We start from the raw sequence: 20,303 nt of genomic DNA on the forward strand, positions 1-20,303 counted from the left end.
GAGTGACCAAGCATCTCTTCACAGGTGCTGATTATGGAGGCCTTGAGGGCAGACCAGGCGCTGTGGACACTCTGTGTCTTTGCATCACTGGGAGTCGTCAGGATGTTTGTGAGGCGCAGGCTGAATAGGGCTTTCTTAGCAGGGTCTTTGAGTGCTCCAGCGTTGATTTTCCTGTGGCATTGTTTCTGTTCCCGCTGCTGTTTTGGGGCTACATTGATGGAGATCATCAGTACCCTCTCAGCGGCCTCTTCATCCTTTCCCTGGATCATTTTGGGATTGATGCGTTGTGCACTATTCCGCCACCAGTCTTCCTATACAGTAGTGTAGCGATTGAGGGTCTAATGTAGGGCTTCCCAAACTATGGACTGTGGATCACATGCAATCCACTTGCCCTGGTGATCCAGCTCTATTTTCCCTGATACCATACTCCTTATTTGCTGGTTTCTCCAGTTTGAATGTTGTGGAGATTCACAGAGCTGTTTTTCACAGGTGGGTAAATCCTAAGTTGGAACACCAAGATCTGTTGACATTAGTAACTTGAGATACATGCAAACTAATGGAAACATGGCTTTAAATTTATGTTGCCAGGGTATGGTAGCCTGGTGATTATATTACTGGACTCACAACCCAGAGGTCATGAGTTTAATCCCACCAGGGCAAGTTGTGAAATTGAACTCAATAAATCTGGTCATTTCTGGTCTACCACTAGAAAGAATGACCATGAAAGCTACTGGATTGTTGAAGGGAATCTGCTGCACCTACCTGGTCTGGCTTACATATAGCTCAGGGCAACGAGGGAGGTTCAATAAATAATGCCTTGCCAGTGTTGCTCACATCCCAAGGAAATATAAGTGATCCACTAACACAAATAGCTTGGACCCTCCTGATCTAACTACTGGCTAAGAAAATGTGCAGTCGCATATGTGTTGTCCATGCGGTGCTGAGCCCATCCCTGGCCTGTGCTGAGTTGCAAGATCTCCAGCAGGATGGTAGGGGTGCTCCATTTGGCCAAGGTGTCCCTGGGTTAGGGAGGTGGACAGTGAAGGTTTCCGCTACCATTCACTATCCAGTGGCCCCTGTTTCCATCGCACTTCTGGAAAAGTTACGAATGGGGGGCAGCGGTAGCAGCTCCGTGGAAATTTCCAGCCAATGATTGTGAAGCACTTTGGGACATGATAAGGTGCTATATAAATGCAAGTTCTTGCTATGACCTCTGATCTCCTGGGATGTTCAGGTTTCTTTTATAAGAGATGGCCATACATTGTCCCTGAACATTAGCAGTAAAGCGGACCATTTCACTAGACTGTGCATTGCTCTTCCTCTCCGTATTGCACCCTCTGTAACCTGGAATCTTTGTTTTTTTCATTTAGGGGCTTTATAAAGCCGATGAGCGCTTTGGACCTGGTGTGTTGACCTACCTCAACGGGCGCCAAGATGTGGGCCTGTGGTACCGGAATCACCTCATCAGGCTTTGTACCGCAATCCCAGGAGCCTTTACGGTGAAGGATCACCCAGTTTACCATTCTGACATGGAGAAGCACATCGTCCCAATAAAAGCTTTCGAGGAGAAATACTTCTGGAGAACTGGTCCCGAAGAAGATCCCTTCTTCTACCCTTACAAAAAGCTCCTCTTTGATGACAGCTACACCCTGCCTGCGGAGATTGGGGCTTATTCCAGTGATGCTGACCACTTGCCCCTCACTCGTTCTTACAGGAGAGAAGGTGACAGACATTTCTTCCAAGAAGAAGAGTTGGTAGATGAGGACGACAGAGATAAACTCACCATTATAAACAAAACTCCTTTGCTGGTTATAATGCAGATGCACATCCATAGACATAGGTATACCGCTATAGGTTATTCTGGGATGCTGGCCAAGTATCAGTATAATATGATGTACACACTTTGTCCATATCTTCTTCAATTGTGTTAGTTTTTCTTCTTTCCTCCATGCAACAGGAGGGCAGGCAAGTAATCTAATCCCAGGCTTCTGTTAATGCCGCTTTTCACTGTGGCAAGTATCCGAAAGTGGCCTGGCAATGACTTGCTCTTGCAGCTATCCTCTCCCCTCCCCTCCCCCTCACCCACCCCCAACCTCCGCATGAGCACAAAATCTAGGCTGACACTTCAGTGCAGTGCTGAGGGAGTGCCGCACTGTTGGAGGTGCAGTCTTTCAGATGAGACGTTAAACTGAGGCCCCCTCTGCCCTCTCAGGTGGACATAAAAGATCCAATGGCACCATTTTGAAGAAGAGTAGGGGAGTTCTCCCTGGTGTCCTGAACAATATATATCCCTCAACCAATATTTCTTAAAAAAACAGTGACTACAATTCAAAAATACTTCATTGGTTGTAAAGTGCTTTGGGATGTCCTGAGGTGGTGAAAGGTGCTATATAAATGCAAAGTCTTTATTTTTTTTTAATACTTCCAGTCTGATCTTGGCTTCCCCTTAAATGTAGCTATGCTATTTGCCTCAAATAGAGGCATAGAGTACATAGGATATACGGCACAGAAACAGGCCATTCGGCCCAACCAGTCCATGTCGGCGTTTATGTTCCACTCGAGTCTCCTCCCGTCTTTCCTCATCTAACTCTGTCAGCATAACCTTCTGTTCCCTTCTCCCTCATATGCTTGTCTAGCTTCCCCTTAAATGCATCTATACTATTCGCTTCAACCATTCCCTGAGGTAGTGAGTTCCACATTCTCACCACCCTGGGTAAAGAAGTTTCTTCTGAATTCCCTATTTGATTTCTTGGTGACTCTCTTATATTGATGGCCTATAGTTATGCTCTTCTCCACAAGTGGAAACACTCTGTATCTACTCTATCAGAACCTTTCATAATTTTAAAGACCTCTATTAGGTCACCCCTCAACCTTCTTTTTTCAAGAGAACAGAGACGCAGCCTGTTCATCCTTTCCTGATAGGTATACCCTCGCATTTCTGGTATCATCCTTGTAAATCTTCTCTGTACCCCCTCCAGTGCCTTTATATCCTTTTTATAATATGGCGACCAGAATTGTACACAGTACTCCAAGTGTGGTCTAACCAAGGTGCGATACAGGTTTATCATAACTTCACTACTTTTCAAAAGCAAGGAAGTTGTGATGAACCTTTATAAAACACTGGTTTGGCCTCAACTGAAGTATTGTGTCCAATTCTGGGCACCGCACTTTAGGAAGGGTGTGAAGGCCTTAGAGACGGTGCAGAAAAGATTTATGAGAATGGTTCCAGGGATGAGGGACTTCAGTTACGTGGATAGACCAGAGAAGCCGGGGTTGTTCTCCTTGGAGCAGAGAAGGTTCAGAGGAGATTTGATAGAGGTGTTCAAAATCAGAGTAGATAGGGAGAAACTGTTCCTGTTGGCAGAAGAGTCAAGAACCAGAGGACACAGATTTAAGGTGATTGGCAAAAGAACCAAAGGCGGCATGAGGAATAACCTTTTTACGCAGCGAGTGGTTAGGATCTGGAATGCACTGCCTGAAAGGTTGGTGGAGGCAGACTCAATCATGGCTTTCAAAAGGGAATTGGATAAATACCTGAAGGAAAACAATTTGCAGGGCTATGGGGAAAGGGCAGGGTAGTGGGACTAGCTGAAGTGCTCTTGCAGAGAACCGGCATGGGCTCGACAGGCCAAATGGCCTCCTTCTGTGCTGCAACCATTCTATGATTCTAACTACTCCTTGTGGTAACGAGTTCCATATTCTAAATTATCTCCGGACAAATACGTTTCTCCTGAATTCCCTGTTGGATTTATTAGTGACTATCTTATATTTATGGCCCCAATTCTGGTCTCGCCAGCTAGTGGAAATATTTTCTCTACGTCTACCCTATCAAATCCCTTCATAATCTTAAAGGTCACCCCTCTGTCTTTTTTCTAGAGAAAAGAGCCCCAGATTGTTCAATCTTTCCTGATAGTTATAACCTCTCAGTTCTGGTATCCTTAGATCCTTTTTATAACATGGAGACCAGACCTGTTTACAGTACTCCAAGTGTGGTCTAACCATGGGTCTATACAAGTTTAACATAATGGGAAATAAAAACAGGAAATGCTGGAAATACTCAGCAGGTCAGGCAGCATCTGTGGAGAGAGAAACGGAGTTAACGGGCTGAATTTCGCCAGCGCTCAGAAGGCGGGTTCAGAGGCGGGTCAGCTAGCAAAATAGCAAAGATTGACAGCGGGTAAGGAACCCGCTGTCAACCCGCCTCTACGTGAGCCTCCCAGGTGTCGGGTCTGTCAGCGCTGAACAGTCCCAACACCAAGCAGCGGGGGAGGCAATTAACACCCAATTAAGCCTACATTTCAATTTTACGTGCTCCCCATGGGTTACCCGCTGCTGGGGGAACACGTCAGCTCACCATGTCGTGAGTGAATTCAGCATTGAATTATCTCATGACCTGACAGCTGCCAAAGTTGTATAAAAGATCCCATGTTACAGCTGTTCACTTTCAAAGCTCAGAAACTTTTGGTTACTGCATTTGGAAGACATATTGAGCTTTCTGCAGCTTGCAAGTGTTTGGAGTAAACTTTCTATCCAGTGCCACCTCATTGGAACAACCTCTCTCACCATTGACAGATCGCTTCTGTCATGTCAACCTCACCTGCCATCTATTCCATCAGCATCATTGCCCTTGAAAAAAATCTCACCTTCGTCCTCAGAATCCCACCACGCTCAGCCCCAACACCAGCATCACCAGGCACACCAGCGTAACAACAACACCAACCTTCTCCGCAATCAACTGATGCAGCACAGGACATACAGCATCAGCACCCGACCACATTGCTGCCCGGGAGGCCAGGGATGGCCTCACCATGGCCACATGATGCGCCAGGTTGGCACTACCCCACACCAACACCATAAAGCATCCCTACATAGCCCAAGCCATTCCTTTCACACTCAGCGCCATTGCGGAGGGTGGGGGGGGTACCCTTATGTCTCACCATTCACTACAACTCACTAAGACACTTCCAAAGGTGCACACAAATCTGTCCAAGAACGCAAAGTGTTGAAAATAGAGATTTCAATGTTTGACAACACATTAACAGAAACTTCACATGAACATTAACTAAACCACCCCGTTGCCTACCCTTGTGTGTTGTTAGTTTATATGCATGCAGTAGGTTGAGGGTGAGTGTGATGGGTGGCTAGTTAGATGGAGAAGTGATAATGTAGCTAGAGAGGGATGGGTGGAGGTACACGGTAAGTTGGTGTGAGTAAGGATGTGCAGGAGTAGGGTCGGGAAGGCAGAGTGATGGGAATGTGATGAGAGGCACAGCAGGATGAGGTTGAGTGTGGCTTGGCAGTAATGTTTCATGATCTACTGAGATAATTGAAAGGCTTGCACCACTGCAGCCTGGTCCTCCTGACGACATCCCTGCTTGTGTCCTCCTCTGCAATGTGCAACCAGGCTGCGTTGATCTCCTGGGGAGGTCTCTTCCGCCCATGGGAAGGGAAGAGGACCTTCCTGCGTGCTGTGACTCCCTCCATAAGCAGATGGAGGGAGACATGGGAGAGCCTGGGTGCAACCGTGCACCTTTGTGCAGTGCTTGTCAGTGTTTGTAGCACCTCAGTGCTGTAGAATACTGACAGCAGAACTGTCAAGATCAATTTGGACATGGCCCCTTTAAGAAAACTGGCTGATGACGCGTCATCAAGTGATGTCATCGAACCCGCTTCCTATTAATTGGCCGGGAACCTCGCAGGGCGGGCTTAACAATCTCTATTAACGTAAAATTACTTGGAGCGTGCGGACTGTAGTAGGCAGCGAGCTGGGACCGCGACACTGACCCTGGCTGCCCCAGACCCACCTCAGTCGGCGAAATCGCGGCCAACGTTTCAGGTCGATGACCTTTTGTCAGAGTCCCAAAGTGGCAAGGCTGCACCTCGCTTAAATTATGCCTCCCTAGAGCTGATGCTGCATTCTGTAAGGGGCCGCAAAGAAATTCTCTTTCCAAGCCGACTCCAGCACATCACTCCTCATACATACTTACCTTGCAGGTGCACTCATTCCTATCTGTCCAGGCACCTAAAGTGCATCTTCAGCATTCCGAAGACTTGCTCGATGACAGTTCTCGTGGTCATGTGGCTTTGATTGTATCTCTCCTGGGTCTCATTGTTTGGGGTCCTAATGTGTGTCATCAGCCACGTCTTCAGTGGATAGCCCTTGTCACCAAGGAGCCAGCCACTAACTCTGCTTCGAGGTCCAAAGAGCTCTGGGTGGGTGGACTGGCGCAGGATGAAAGCTTCAAAACAGCTGCTCGGGAATCTTGCACAGACCTACATGATGATCTTTTTGTGGATGCATATGAGCTGAATATTGACGGAGTGGAAGCCCTTGCGGTTGATGAAAACTCCAGGGTGATCTGGGGATGCCTTGATTGCCACATGTGTGCAATTGATGACTCCCTGTACCTGTGGGAAGCCAGTCAGAGCTGCAAAGCTGAGCACCCGCTCCTTCCGACTGGCCTCATCGGTTGCAAAAGTGCCGGCCCTAGCAAACGGCATAGGTCACCTGAGTTTGTGAGCAGCAGATTGCGAGATTCTACAGATATCTTCTGCAGATCCCTGGAAGGAGCCAGAGGTGAAGAAATTGGTGGTGGTGATTTTGACAGCCACTGGCAAAGCATGCCCACCAGGTCCACTTAGCAGGAGGTCTTCCTCCAGGAGGCTGCAAATGTCTGCAACCACTTGACGCAATACCCTGAGCCTCCTGGGGCACTGGTGTTCCGACATCTCCACGAAACTGATCCTCTGCCTATATACCCTGTGTTGGGGGTATCGCCCCCTGCGAGCTGCACCCCTGTGCTCATTCCCTCTCTCCTGCGGAGCGGCAGGTCGGTGAGGAGAAGGCTGCTGCTGCTGTTGCTGCTGCAGCTGTACATCTTAGTCCTCATCTGAGGTCCAAGGAAAGTTGCATAAGCGGCACCCATGCTGAACTGATGCTTGGCAGATGGAACATATAGATCAGACTCACAAAAATCCAAGGTAGCAGAAATGACATCCAAAGTGGTGGAAATCACCTGCAGAGTAGTGAGAGCACACTCTCGGAACAAGTCATGTGAGCAAAAGCCTTTCACTTAGGCAAGGAAGCAAGTGTGAGGTCTGAGTACTTACAGGATTGTTTGGCTGTCATCACACAGAATCACAGAATCACAGAAACCCCACAGTGCAGATAGAGGCCATTTCGGCCCATCGAGCCTGCACCGACACATATCCCACCCGATCCCCGTAACCCCACGTATTTAATCCCCCTAACACTAAGGGTCAATTTATCATAGCCAATCATCCTAACCTGCACATCTTTGGACTGTGGGAGGAAACCGGAGCACCTGGAGAAAACCCACGCAAACACGGGGAGAATTTAGTCAGCCTTCTCAATTTGTGCTGTCATCTCGCCTTGCTTTCACTGACGAGTTCCAGGAAGGCTGAGAAACCTGTGCACTCTGAGTTAAAGCTCAAATCTGCAGTTACAACAACTCCTAATTACCTCTTAACATCTTTTAATTGCCAACCTGCCTCTTCCATGGGGGTTCCTTGCACGCAGCCGAAAGCACTGCAATAAAAGTGGAACTTGGCGGGTTCGAGCCGGCTTCCCGACCCGCTGTCAGTTTCATCCCTTTTAACCACACATTCACTCCCAAACACACTCACTTTTTAGGTGCAAATTCCCCCCTCCCCTATTTTCCAAGGAATACTTTGCCTCCTTATTCTTTCTACCAAAATGTACTACCTCACACTTGTCTATATTGAAGTTCATTTGCCAATTACACGCTTATTCTGCAAATTTATTAAAGTCTTCCTGGGCGGACACGTGGCAGATGAAATTTAACGCCGAAAAGTGCAAAGTGATACATTTTGGTAGGAAGAACGTGGACAGGCAATATCAACTAAAGGGTACAATTCTAAAAGGGGTGCAGGAATAGATAAACCTGGGGGTATATGTGCACAAGTCGTTGAAGGTGGCAGGGCAGGTTGAGAAAGTGGTTAAAAAAGCATATGGGATCCTGGGCTTCATAAATAGAGGTAAACAGTACAAAAGCAAGGAAGTTATGATGAACCTTTATAAAACACTGGTTCAGCCTCAACTGCAGTCCAATTCTGGGCACCACACTTTAGGAAGGATGTGAAGGCCTTAGAGAGGATGCAGAAAAGATTTACAAGAATGGTTCCAGTGATGAGGGACTTCAGTTATGTGGATAGACTGGTGAAGCTGGGGTTGTTCTCCTTGGAACAGAGAAGGTTGAAAGGAGATTTGATAGAGGTGTTCAAAATCATGAGGGGTCTAGACAAAGTAGATAGAAACTGTTCCCAATGGCGGAAGGATCAAGAACCAGAGGATACAGATTTAAGGTGATTGGCAGAAGAACCAAAGGCGACATGAGGACAAACTTTTTTACTCAGCGAGTGGTTAGGATCTGGAATGCAATGTCTGAAAGGGAGGTGGAGGCAGACTCAATCACAGCTTTCAAAAGAGAATTGGATAAGTACCTGAAGGAAAAAAAATTGCAGGGCTACAGGAAAGGGCGGGGATAGGGGGGTGGCATGGTAGGGATGGGTGCGGGCGTGGGACTAGCTGAAGTGCTCTTGCAGAGAGTCAGCACGGACTTGATGGACCGGATGGCCTCTTTCTGTGCTGTAACCATTCTATGATTCCTGTATTTTGACACAGTCCTCTTTTTTAACTACACCCCCCAATTTGGTGTCATCCACAAATTTTGTAATTGTACTTCTGATTCCCAAGGTACCTGGTGGTACCTGGCCTCTTCACTGGATTACATTGTTTTCTGGCCTGTTTTTCCTGTTAAGAAAAATACTCCCTACCCGACTGCAATATGTGGCAAAAGATTTTGAGGTCTCCTCTTGGCCCAGCCCCTGGTGTGGTACGAAGCCAAGAAACAACTTGAATTTATGGGAGCCTTTAACATACAAGACATCCCAAGGCACAGAAATAATAAAAGGAGTGGACTCTCAGTCATGGAGCTGAGTTTAGGAGGGATGATTGCTGGTGAGGTCATAAAAGATGGGTTTTGAAGAGTTTTTTTTAAAGGAGGACAGAGAATTGGAGGGATTTGGGGAGGGAGTTCGAAAGAGTAGGACCAAGCTGACTGAAAGCTGTGCCACCAATGGTGGGGCTAAGGAAAGAAAAAATGATAGACTGGTATTTCTATAGCACTTTTCACGACCTCAGGATGTCCCAAAGTGCTTTACAACCAATGAAATACGTTTGAAGTGTAGTCACTGTTGTAATGTAGGAAAGGCAGCAGCCAATTTGCACACAGCAAGGTCCCACAAACAGCAATGTGATAATGTTCAGATCATGTTTTAGTGGTGTTGGTTGAGGGATAAATATTGGCTAGGGCACCGGGAAAACTCTCCTGCTCTTCATTGAAATAGTGCCATGGGTTTTTTTATGTCCACTTGCAAGGGCAGGTGGGGCCTTGGATTAGCGTCTCATCTGAAAGACGGCACCTTCAGTAGTGCATTACTCCTTCAGTACTGCATTGGACTGTCAGCTTAGATTTTGTGTTCAGGACCCTGTAGTACAACTTGAACCCACAACTTTCTGACTCAGAGGCGTGAGTGCTACCCACTGAGGTACAGCTCAGATGGAGGACCAAAGGATGCAGGAGGACATTTAAGGGCTGGAAGCGGTTGCTAAGGTAGGGAGGTGCGAGGCTGTGGAGGGGTTTGAAGACAATGATTTTAAATCGGATGCTCATGGTTCCAGGTTTGACCTTTCGACCATACTCAATCGATTCAGTCAGGGTCTCAACATCCCCTTCCCCCTCCTGATCACTATCCAATGTCCCCCCTGCCCTAGAAAATGTGCATGAATGTTTGGTGAAGACAAGTTCAGGCTCAACTGTGACACCCCCCACCCCCAGGGTGGAATAGCCCAACCAATTTTCGGCGCCTAGGCTCACGGATGACCAATGTCCACTAGAATAAGGCTTCGGGAAGTGGGGGGGGGGGAGGCTGGTGAGGAGTAGCAGCTGCCCCATTAAGAAGTCAACACCTTCGGAAGAAGGGTAGAGGAAAATAGAAAAGGATTGCAGATGCTGAGATTCTCCCTTGAATTGACTCCCTCAGTGCATAACTTGAAGGGGTACCATCCAGTTATAGTTGTCAAGCCTCCAGGATTGTCCAGGAGTCTCCAGGAATTAAAGATTAATCTCCTGAACACTGCTCGGAGCAACCCGGGAGATAAATCACAGGAGCATTAAAAAAAATTGTGTTTTTTGTTCCATTTCCTTTAAATATGTTTGTTTATTCATTATAAACATACTGAACTAAAGCAAAATACTGCTGGAAATCTGAAATAGAAACAGGAAATGTTGGAAATACTTAGCAGGTCAGGCAGCATCTGTGGAGAGAGAAACAGAGTTAACGTTTCAGGTCAATGATCAGTGATTGACTTGAAACGTTAACTCTGTTTCTCTCTCCACAGATGCTACCTGACCTGCTGAGTGTTTCCAGCACTTCCTGTTTCTATTTATTGTTATAAATAATAAAAATATTGAAGATGGGTGAAGAAAGGCTGTTTGACTGGGTGGAGCAGTTGGAGGTGGGAGGTCATGTGATGTAGCCTCCACGAACACTTGTCCAATCAGACTTGGCAACCAGTGCACAGTCCGTTAACACGGTGACAAATTCATTTTCCCGCAGGCATGCTCAAGCAAAGCTCCTGTGGGATGTCGCAGCTGTAATCGAAGGAAATCGGGAGGGCTTTGGCCCAAAAGGACCCCTGGAGTGTATCTCCGAACGGCTAATCATTGCAGCTGGAAAGGGAGACTATGAGAAAGTGCACAAGATCCTCAAAACTAACTTAGTAAGTGCGGATGTCGCTGATGTCCAGGGACATATATCGCTGATCGGCGCCACGGTAAGTATCACTCCTGCTTAACTTTCTTGCCTTTCACCTTGCTTTGTAATATGTACATGCAACTTTCATACCAAGCAGCAGTATTGCCAAACTGTCTGCGAGGGGTTGCTCGTAGGAATGATCCAATATACTAAGAGGGGACCTTGGGTTCGCGTCCATAGCTCCCCAGCCAAGGGGCTCTTGATCTCAGTTACCCCAAGTGCACCTGTTTTCGTGCAGTGGACACTGGGACAGCATTCCTTGCTTTCTCTTGTTGGACTGGTCAGTGCTGACTCAGCTCCGAGAATGTCCCACAGTTGGTTAACAAAAAAACGGAATAAGTCTTGCATATATATAGCGCCTTCTCACATCTCTCAGAAACAATGCAAACTGCGCACAATGAATTACTTTGAGATGCGCACGCCTCCATAACAACAGTCACTGTCCTGTCTCGGCCAACACTCACAGGCATGAAACCCCAGAGACTCTAAGGGGAATGGCCTCAAGTGGCTTCCGGGCCGCCTTACCATTCTGTTCCATGACAGTGTGTGAATTAAGAACATTACTCTGGGGTTATGACCCTTCAGCCAATATTATTCACTTAAACCACACCGACTGAAAAGATCCTGATAAAATAAATATATATCCCCTGTTTCAATGATAATTATGAACAGAAAATAAGACTGAGTGGGACAGTGTGTCAGACACTGTCCTTTCACACTCTGGGACTGGGAGGCACAGTGGGTCAGACACTGTCCTTTCACACTCTGGGATTGGGTGGTACAGTGGGTCAGTCCCTGTCCTTTCACACTCTGGGACTGGGTGGTACAGTGGGTCAGTCCCTGTCCTTTCACACTCTGGGATTGGGTGGTACAGTGGGTCAGTCCCTGTCCTTTCACACTCTGGGACTGGGTGGTACAGTGGGTCAGACACTGTCCTTTCACACTCTGGGACTGGGTGGTACAGTGGGTCAGACACTGTCCTTTCACACTCTGGGACTGGGTGGTACAGTGGGTCAGTCCCTGTCCTTTCACACTCTGGGACTGGGTGGTACAGTGGGTCAGACACTGTCCTTTCACACTCTGGGACTGGGTGGTACAGTGGGTCAGACACTGTCCTTTCACACTCTGGGACTGGGTGGTACAGTGGGTCAGTCCCTGTCCTTTCACACTCTGGGACTGGGTGGTACAGTGGGTCAGTCCCTGTCCTTTCGCACTCTGGGACTGCATGGTACAGTGGGTCAGACACTGTCCTTTCACACTCTGGGACTGGGTGGTACAGTGGGTCAGTCCCTGTCCTTTCACACTCTGGGTCTGGGTGGTACAGTGGGTCAGACACTGTCCTTTCACACTCTGGGACTGGGTGGTACAGTGGGTCAGTCCCTGTCCTTTCACACTCTGGGACTGGGTGGTACAGTGGGTCAGACACTGTCCTTTCACACTCTGGGACTGGGTGGTACAGTGGGTCAGACACTGTCCTTTCACACTCTGGGTCTGGGTGGTACAGTGGGTCAGACACTGTCCTTTCACACTCTGGGACTCGGTAGTACAGTGGGTCAGACACTATCCTTTAACACTCTGGGACTGGGTTCTACAGTGGGTCAGATACTGTCTTTTCACACTCTGGGACTCGGTGGAACATTGGGTCAGTCACTATCCTTTCACACTCTGGGACTGGGCGTTACAGTGGGTCAGACACTGTCCTTTCACACTCTGGGACTGGGTGGTACAGTGGGTCATACACTCCTTTCACACTCTGGGACTGGGTGTACAGTGGGTCAGACACTAGTTTCACACTCTAGGACTGGGTGGCACAGTGGGTCAGACACTGTCCTTTCACACTCTGGGACTCGGTGATACAGTGGGTCAGACACTGTCCTTTCACACTCTGGGACTGGGTGGTATAGTGGGTCAGACACTGTCCTTTCACACTCTGGGACTGGGTGGTACAGTGGGTCAGACACTGCCCTTTCACACTCTGGGACTGGGTGGTACAGTGGGTCAGACACTGTCCTTTCACACTCTGGGACTGGGTGGTACAGTGAGTCAGACACTGTCCTTTCACACTCTGGGACTGGGTGGAACAGTGGGTCTGACACTGTCCTTTCACAATCTGGGACTGGGTGGTACAGTGGGTCAGACACTGTCCTTTCACACTCTGGGACTGGGTTGTACACTGGGTCAGTCACTGTCCTTTCACACTCTGGGACTCGGTGGAACTGTGGTCAGACACTGTCCTTTCACACTCTGGGACTGGGTGATACAGTGGGTCACATACTGTCCTTTCACTCTCTGGGACAGGGTGGTACAGTGGGTCTGACACTGTCCTTTCACAATCTGGGACTGGGAGGTACAGTGGCTCTGACACTGTCCTTTCACAATCTGGGACTGGGTGGTACAGTGGGTCTGACACTGTCCTTTCACAATCTGGGACTGGGTGGTGCAGTGAGTCAGACACTGTCCTTTCACACTCTGGGACTGGGTGTATATTGGGTCAGACACTGTCCTTTCACACTCTGGGACTGGGCGGTACAGTGGGTCAGACACTGTCCTTTCACACTCTGGGACTGGGCGGTACAGTGGGTCAGACACTGTCCTTTCACACTCTGGGACTGTGTGGTACAGTGGGTCAGAAACTGTCCTTTCACATTCTGGGACTGGGTGGTACAGTGGGTCAGTCACTGTCCTTTCACACTCTGGGACTGGGTGGTACAGTGGGTCAGTCACTGTCCTTTCACACTCTAGGACTGGGTGGTACAGTGGGTCAGACACTGTCCTTTCACACTCTTTGACCCAGTGGTACAGTGGCTCAGATACTGTTCTTTCACACTCTGGGACTTGATGGAGCAGTGGGTCATACACTGCCTTTTCACACTCTGGGACTGGGTGATACAGTGGTTCAGACACTGTCCTTTCACACCCTGGGACTGCATGTACAGTGGGTCAGACACTGTCCTTTCACACTCTGGGACTGTGTAGTATAGTGGGTCAGACACTGACCTTTCACACTCTGGGACTGGGTGGTACAGTGGGTCAGACACTGTCCTTTCACACTCTGGAACTGGGTGGTACAGTGGGTCAGACACTGTCCTTTCACACTCTGGGACTGGGTGGTACAGTGGGTCAGACACTGTCCTTTCACACTCTGGGACTGGGTGGAGCAGTGGGTCAGACACTGTCCTTTCACACTCTGGGACTGGGTGGTACAGTGGGTCAGACACTGTCCTTTCACACTCTGGGACTGGGTGGTACAGTGGGTCAGACACTGTCCTTTCACACCCTGGGACTGGGAGGTACAGTGGGTCAGTGAAATCTAGAGTAGATTGCCTTTCAAAAGCTAGGCTTTATTAACCTTAAAAAAAACCAGCAGCACATCCTAAGCACCCAGTCTCAACCAGACTGTGGAGAACTGAATTTAAGATGGCCACCACAGGTCACATGACATCAACTGACCAATAGGTTTACAGCATATATCTCAAGGCAGGAAAACAGGTAACCAATTACAATGCTTCTTATAAAACAAGAATAATCACCACATTCACCCCTCCTTTTAAAATATACTTCAACCTAGGTAGCCTTTACAATTACAATGAGTTATTTAAGACTAAAACAATACATGTATAATGTTTCAACAATTTTAAAATTTTACTATCAAATTATTTTAAAAGTCCGTTTTTAATCGATCGACCGGATATCTTGTTCGTGTCGACCTTCTTAGCCTTGGTGAAGTTCCTTGCCCTCCCACACCAGGAGACACAGAAATATCTTCTGCAGGGAGGCTATCAATATCCCAATTATCAACAGTTTCCAGATTGGAAGTCCCATTAGAAGGTAAACTGGAAGGGTCATGAACATCCATCGGGGGCAGACTAAGAGAATTGTAAGTGTCTGCAATAGGATTGGAAATATTCGTAGTATCTGTGACGACATCAACATTATCTGAATTATGACTATTGTTAATATCCTCAGAAGAGGGCTGGCCACCACAAGGAGCTAAGTCTTTAACTGAAACCGTACTTTCTTTCCCATCTTGGAATCGAATGTGAGCATATTGGGAATTTGCCTCCAATAGCTCCACCTCCTCCACTAAAGAATCATACTTTGACAGTCCAACATGGCGTCGGAGCAGCACAGGTCCCTGCATAGTAAGCCATGAAGGTACCGAATATCCCGTAGTAGATCTCCGCGGATAGTTAAAGAGCCTTTCATGGGGGGTCACATTAGTAGCCGTTGAAAGCAACGATCTAATGGAATGCAGGGCATCAGGCAATACCATTTCCCACTGTGTATTCTTAAGGTTCCGGGATGTCAAAGCCAACATAACTGCCTTCCAGATCACCCCATTGTATCGTTCACACTGTCCATTACCCTGGGGATTATACGGGGTAGTTCTACTAGTAGAAATCCCCCGACTCTGAAGGTATTCCTTCAACTGGGAAGACATAAAAGAACTTCCCTGATCCGAATGGATATACGCAGGCATCCCAAAGATGACAAAAAGTTGAGTCAGACATTTGATAACTGTAGCAGCTGATACATCTGCACAAGGAAAAGCAAAGGGGAACCTTGAAAACTCATCCACAACAGTAAATATATATCGATTCTGAGTCGTTGAAGGAAGAGGCCCCTTAAAATCAACGCTCAGACGTTCAAAGGGAGAAGTAGCCTTTATAAGATGAGCTCGTTGAGGCTTAAAGAAATTTGGTTTACACCGAGCACAGACAGAGCATGACGAAGTCATCCGCTTGACGTCTTCAACTGAAAAGGGCAAATTCTTACTGCGTACGAAGTGTATCAACCTCGTAACACCAGGATGACACAAAGCATTATGAAGATTAATAAGCGTATCTCTGTGAATCACAGAACAATAAGCCCTCGACAGCGCATCAGCGGCAACATTATCCTTCCCCGGACGATAAACTATATCGAAATGGTAACATGCCAACTCAATCCTCCACCTCATTATTTTATCATTCTTAATCTTTCCAAAATGTTTGACATCAAACATGAAGGACACAGATTTTTGGTCAGTTACTAACGTAAAATGTCGCCCAGATAAATAATGTCTCCATTTACGCAGTGCTTCTATTATTGCGTACCCCTCTTTCTCTATTGATGAATGTCTCTTCTCACTATTGTTCAGAGTACGTGAGAAAAAGGCCACAGGTCTTCCATTTTGGTTCAGAGTAGCCCCAATTGCAAAATCGGAAGCGTCTGTCTCAATCACAAAGGGAACCTGCTCATCAATAGAATGCACAACTGCTCCAAGGATATCCTTTTTAAGATTATCAAAACACATCCTGGCCTCCCATGATAGAGGATATGTCGTAACCCGAATAAGGGGCCGGATCTTCTGCGAGAAGTTTGCAATTCAATTAGAATAATAAGAAAACAATCCAACAACTCGTTGCAAAGCCTTAGAATTAGTAGGACAAGGTAAATCAATCAGTGGTCGCAGCCATTCTGGATCTGGTTTAATCTTGTTTCCCGAGATAATATACCCCAGTAAATTTACCTCGGTGGTCGAAAAAATACACTTCTCTTTATTGAAAGTTAAGCCAACTTTTTCCGCAGCTTGAAGGAATCTTTCTAAATTAAAATCATGCTCCACCCTTGATTTGCCACACACCGTGATGTCATCTAAATATGAAAAGGTGTCAGAGAGAGAGTTATCACTTATAAAAGCATCCATTGCCCGTTGAAAACAGGCGACACCGTTAGTAACACCAAATGGTACTCGGCAAAACTGATACAGCTTTCCACCAGCCTCAAAGGCCGTATATGGTTGGTCCCTCTTAACGATAGGAATCTGATGATAAGCACTCTTTAGGTCAATAGTGCTAAAAACCTTATATTGAGATACTTTATTGATAAGCTCATCAATCTTAGGCAGGGGGTATGCATCTAATTGAGTATACCTGTTAATAGTTTGAGAGTAGTCTATCACCATTCGCTTCTTATGTCTCTCGTTAGTGGTGACAACTACCTGTGCCCGCCAGGGCGAAAAACTAGGTTCAATGATTCCTTCCGATAAAAGACGTTGAACTTCAGAATTAATACATTCTTTATCCTCACTGCTATACCTTCTTGACTTGGTGGCAATTGGCCTACAGTCCGGCATCAAATTGGAAAAAAGTGATAATGGATAAAGAAGTTAATCCACAAATAGACAAAGGTGGCTTAGTTCCTCCAAAAGAAAGACCGAGAGACTCATGTAATTGAAGCACATCATGACCAATCAGAATATCCGCACAGAGATTAGGCAGAACGGATAGACGTATATCAGTATACGTATTACCTAGGAGAATTAATTTCACAAGGCAACAACCAGCTACTTGTGAGGTGAGAGTCGTCTGAGCCATACACACCTGATAGGTAACAGGCGAAATTTTCAAACGCTTCTCCCTCACAAACTGAAGGCTTATAGATACGGGCAGTACTGAGAGTTTTATAAGAGCCTTCACTTCTAACCCATTAACTTGAGCCATAATTATAGCTTTGTTTAGGCCATGGGCAAAGGCGGCAGAAACTGATGCAATAAACGCCCTATCTAAAGGCTGAATGGTCGCAGAGGAGGCAACCGATTTGCAAACACGTGCGTAATGACCTCTCTTGCCGCATTTACTACACACAGCCTCCCGAGCAGGGCACTTCAGACAGGGGTGCCGGGCGTTCCCGCAAAAATAACACTTCTGAATCCTAGCGGCAACAGTTGCCGAAGTAGAAACTGTTTCGGAATCTGGTAAACCACTCCTATTAAGTCCACATAATTCCTTTTCATCCAGAACTGCCGAAACCACTGTCGCAGGCCGATCAAAAAGAGCATAAGAATCCGAACTTCTCTGAGCCAAATCCAATGTAGAGGCTTGCTCAAAAGCACTCTTGAGATCCAAGGTCTTATTTTCTAATAACCGCTGACGAATTGATCTAGACAGTAATCCATTAATAAATGCATCCCGTACCGACTCTTCCCTATATTCTTCTGCAGACACGGCTTTATAATTACAGTTAGCACCAAGGCGCCGGAGTGCTTGTAAATAAGCATCCAAGGATTCTCCCGCCTGCTGCCTACGGGCAGATAAAAGGTGACGTGCAAATACCTCATTTTTGGGTTTCCAACGTAGCAATAGCCAATTCATTAGTTTCACAGTCCAAAATATACTTGTACACATCCGAAGCAATGTAGTTGATTAGTATATCCAACTTTAGAGATTGCTGATCCAACACACCCAAAAAGTTTTTTAAAGTACGATACCAATGTTTCCATTGATCATCCACTCCTGCAGAATTAGGGTCAGCATTAAATCGTTCCGGTTGAAGATATCGTTCCATTGTAGCAAAAGGTTAATAAATTGAAATGAAGAGTAGATTGCCTTTCAAAAGCTAGGCTTTATTAACCTTAAAAAACCAGCAGCACATCCTAAGCACCCAGTCTCAACCAGACTGTGGAGAACTGAATTTAAGATGGCCACCACAGGTCACATGACATCAACTAACCAATAGGTTTACAGCATATATCTCAAGGCAGGAAAACAGGTAACCAATTACAATGCTTCTTATAAAACAAGAATAATCACCACAGTCAGACACTGTCCTTTCACACCCTGGGACTGGGAGGTACAGTGGGTCAGACACTGTCCTTTTACACTCTGGAACTGTGTGGTACAGTGGGTCAGACACTGTCCTATCACACTCTAGGACTGGGAGGTACAGTGGGTCAGACATTGTCATTTCAGCCTCTGGGATTGGGTGGTACAGTGGGTCAGACACTCCTTTTACACTCTGGGACTGGGTGGTACAGTGGGTCAGACACTGTCCTTTCACACTCTGGGACTGGGTTGTACACTGGGTCAGTCACTGTCCTTTCACACTCTGGGACTCGGTGGAACTGTGGTCAGACACTGTCCTTTCACACTCTGGGACTGGGTGATACAGTGGGTCACATACTGTCATTTCACACTCTGGGACTGGGTGGTACAGTGGGTCCGACACTGTCCTTTCACACTCTGGGACTGGGTGGTACAGTGGGTCCGACACTGTCCTTTCACACTCTGGGACTGGGTGGTACAGTGGGTCAGACACTGTCCTTTCACACTCTGGGACTGGGTTGTACACTGGGTCAGTCACTGTCCTTTCACACTCTGGGACTCGGTGGAACTGTGGTCAGACACTGTCCTTTCACACTCTGGGACTGGGTGATACAGTGGGTCACATACTGTCATTTCACACTCTGGGACTGGGTGGTACAGTGGGTCCGACACTGTCCTTTCACACTCTGGGACTGGGAGGTACAGTGGCTCTGACACTGTCCTTTCACAATCTGGGACTGGGTGGTACAGTGGGTCTGACACTGTCCTTTCACAATGTGGGACTGGGTGGTGCAGTGAGTCAGACACTGTCCTTTCACACTCTGGGACTGGGTGTATATTGGGTCAGACACTGTCCTTTCACACTCTGGGACTGGGTATATATTGGGTCAGACACTGTCCTTTCACACTCTGGGACTGGGTGGTACAGTGGGTCAAACACTGTCCTTTCACACTCTGGGACTGGGTGGTACAGTAGCTCAGACACTGTCCTTTCACACTCTCGGACTGGGTGGTACAGTGGGTCAGAAACTGTCCTTTCACACTCTGGGACTGGGTGGTACAGTGGGTCAGTCACTGTCCTTTCACACTCTGGGACTGGGTGGTACAGTGGGTCAGTCACTGTCCTTTCATACTCTAGGACTGGGTGGTACAGTGGGTCAGACACTGTCCTTTCACACTCTGGGACTGGGTGTACAGTGGGTTAGACACTGTCCTTTACACCCTGGGACTGTTTGGTACAGTGGGTCAGTCACTGTCCTTTCACACTCTGGGACTGGGTGGTGCTGTGGGTCAGAAACTACATTTTAACACTCTGGGACTCGGTGGAACAGTGAGTCAGTCACTACCTTTTCACACTCTGGGACTGGGTGTACATTGGGTCAGTCACTGTCCTTTCACACTCTGCGACTGGGTGGTACAGTGGGTCAGACACTGTCCTTTCACACTCTGGGACTGGGTGGAACAGTGGGTCAGACACTGTCCTTTCACACTCTGGGTCTGGGTGGTACAGTGGGTCAGTCACTGTCCTTTCACCCTCTGGGACTGGGTGCATATTGGGTCAGACACTGTCCTTTCACACTCTGGGACTGTGTGGAACAGTGGTTCAGACACTGTCCTTTCACATTCTGGGACTGGGTGGTACCGTGGGTCACACACTCCTTTCACACTCTGGGACTGGGTGGTACAGTGGGTCAGACACTGTCCTTTCACACTCTGGGACTGGGTGGTACAGTGGGTCAGACACTGTCCTTTCACACCCTGGGACTGGGTGTTACGTGGTACAGTGGGTCTGACACTGTCCTTTCACAATCTGGGACTGGGTGGTACAGTGGGTCAGTCACTGTCCTTTCACACTCT

The 20,303-nt window shown here is 47.4% G+C and overlaps 1 protein-coding gene across 1 annotated transcript in view; it reads left to right on the forward strand.

Annotated features, from left to right (window-relative positions):
- The window catches only part of ankmy1 (ankyrin repeat and MYND domain containing 1), a 195,984-nt gene that overhangs the window by 9,776 nt on the left and 165,905 nt on the right, over positions 1-20,303 (forward strand). Inside the window, exons 3-4 of the mRNA XM_085990767.1 lie at positions 1,371-1,840; positions 10,663-10,879. Of these exons, the coding sequence (XP_085846893.1) occupies positions 1,371-1,840; positions 10,663-10,879 (687 nt within the window). The remainder of the gene's footprint in view (positions 1-1,370; positions 1,841-10,662; positions 10,880-20,303) is intronic.

This window comes from Somniosus microcephalus, chromosome 6 (assembly GCF_052327205.1).
Source record: "Somniosus microcephalus isolate GS21.2 chromosome 6, FLI_Smic_1.0, whole genome shotgun sequence".
Classification (NCBI taxonomy): domain Eukaryota; kingdom Metazoa; phylum Chordata; class Chondrichthyes; order Squaliformes; family Somniosidae; genus Somniosus; species Somniosus microcephalus.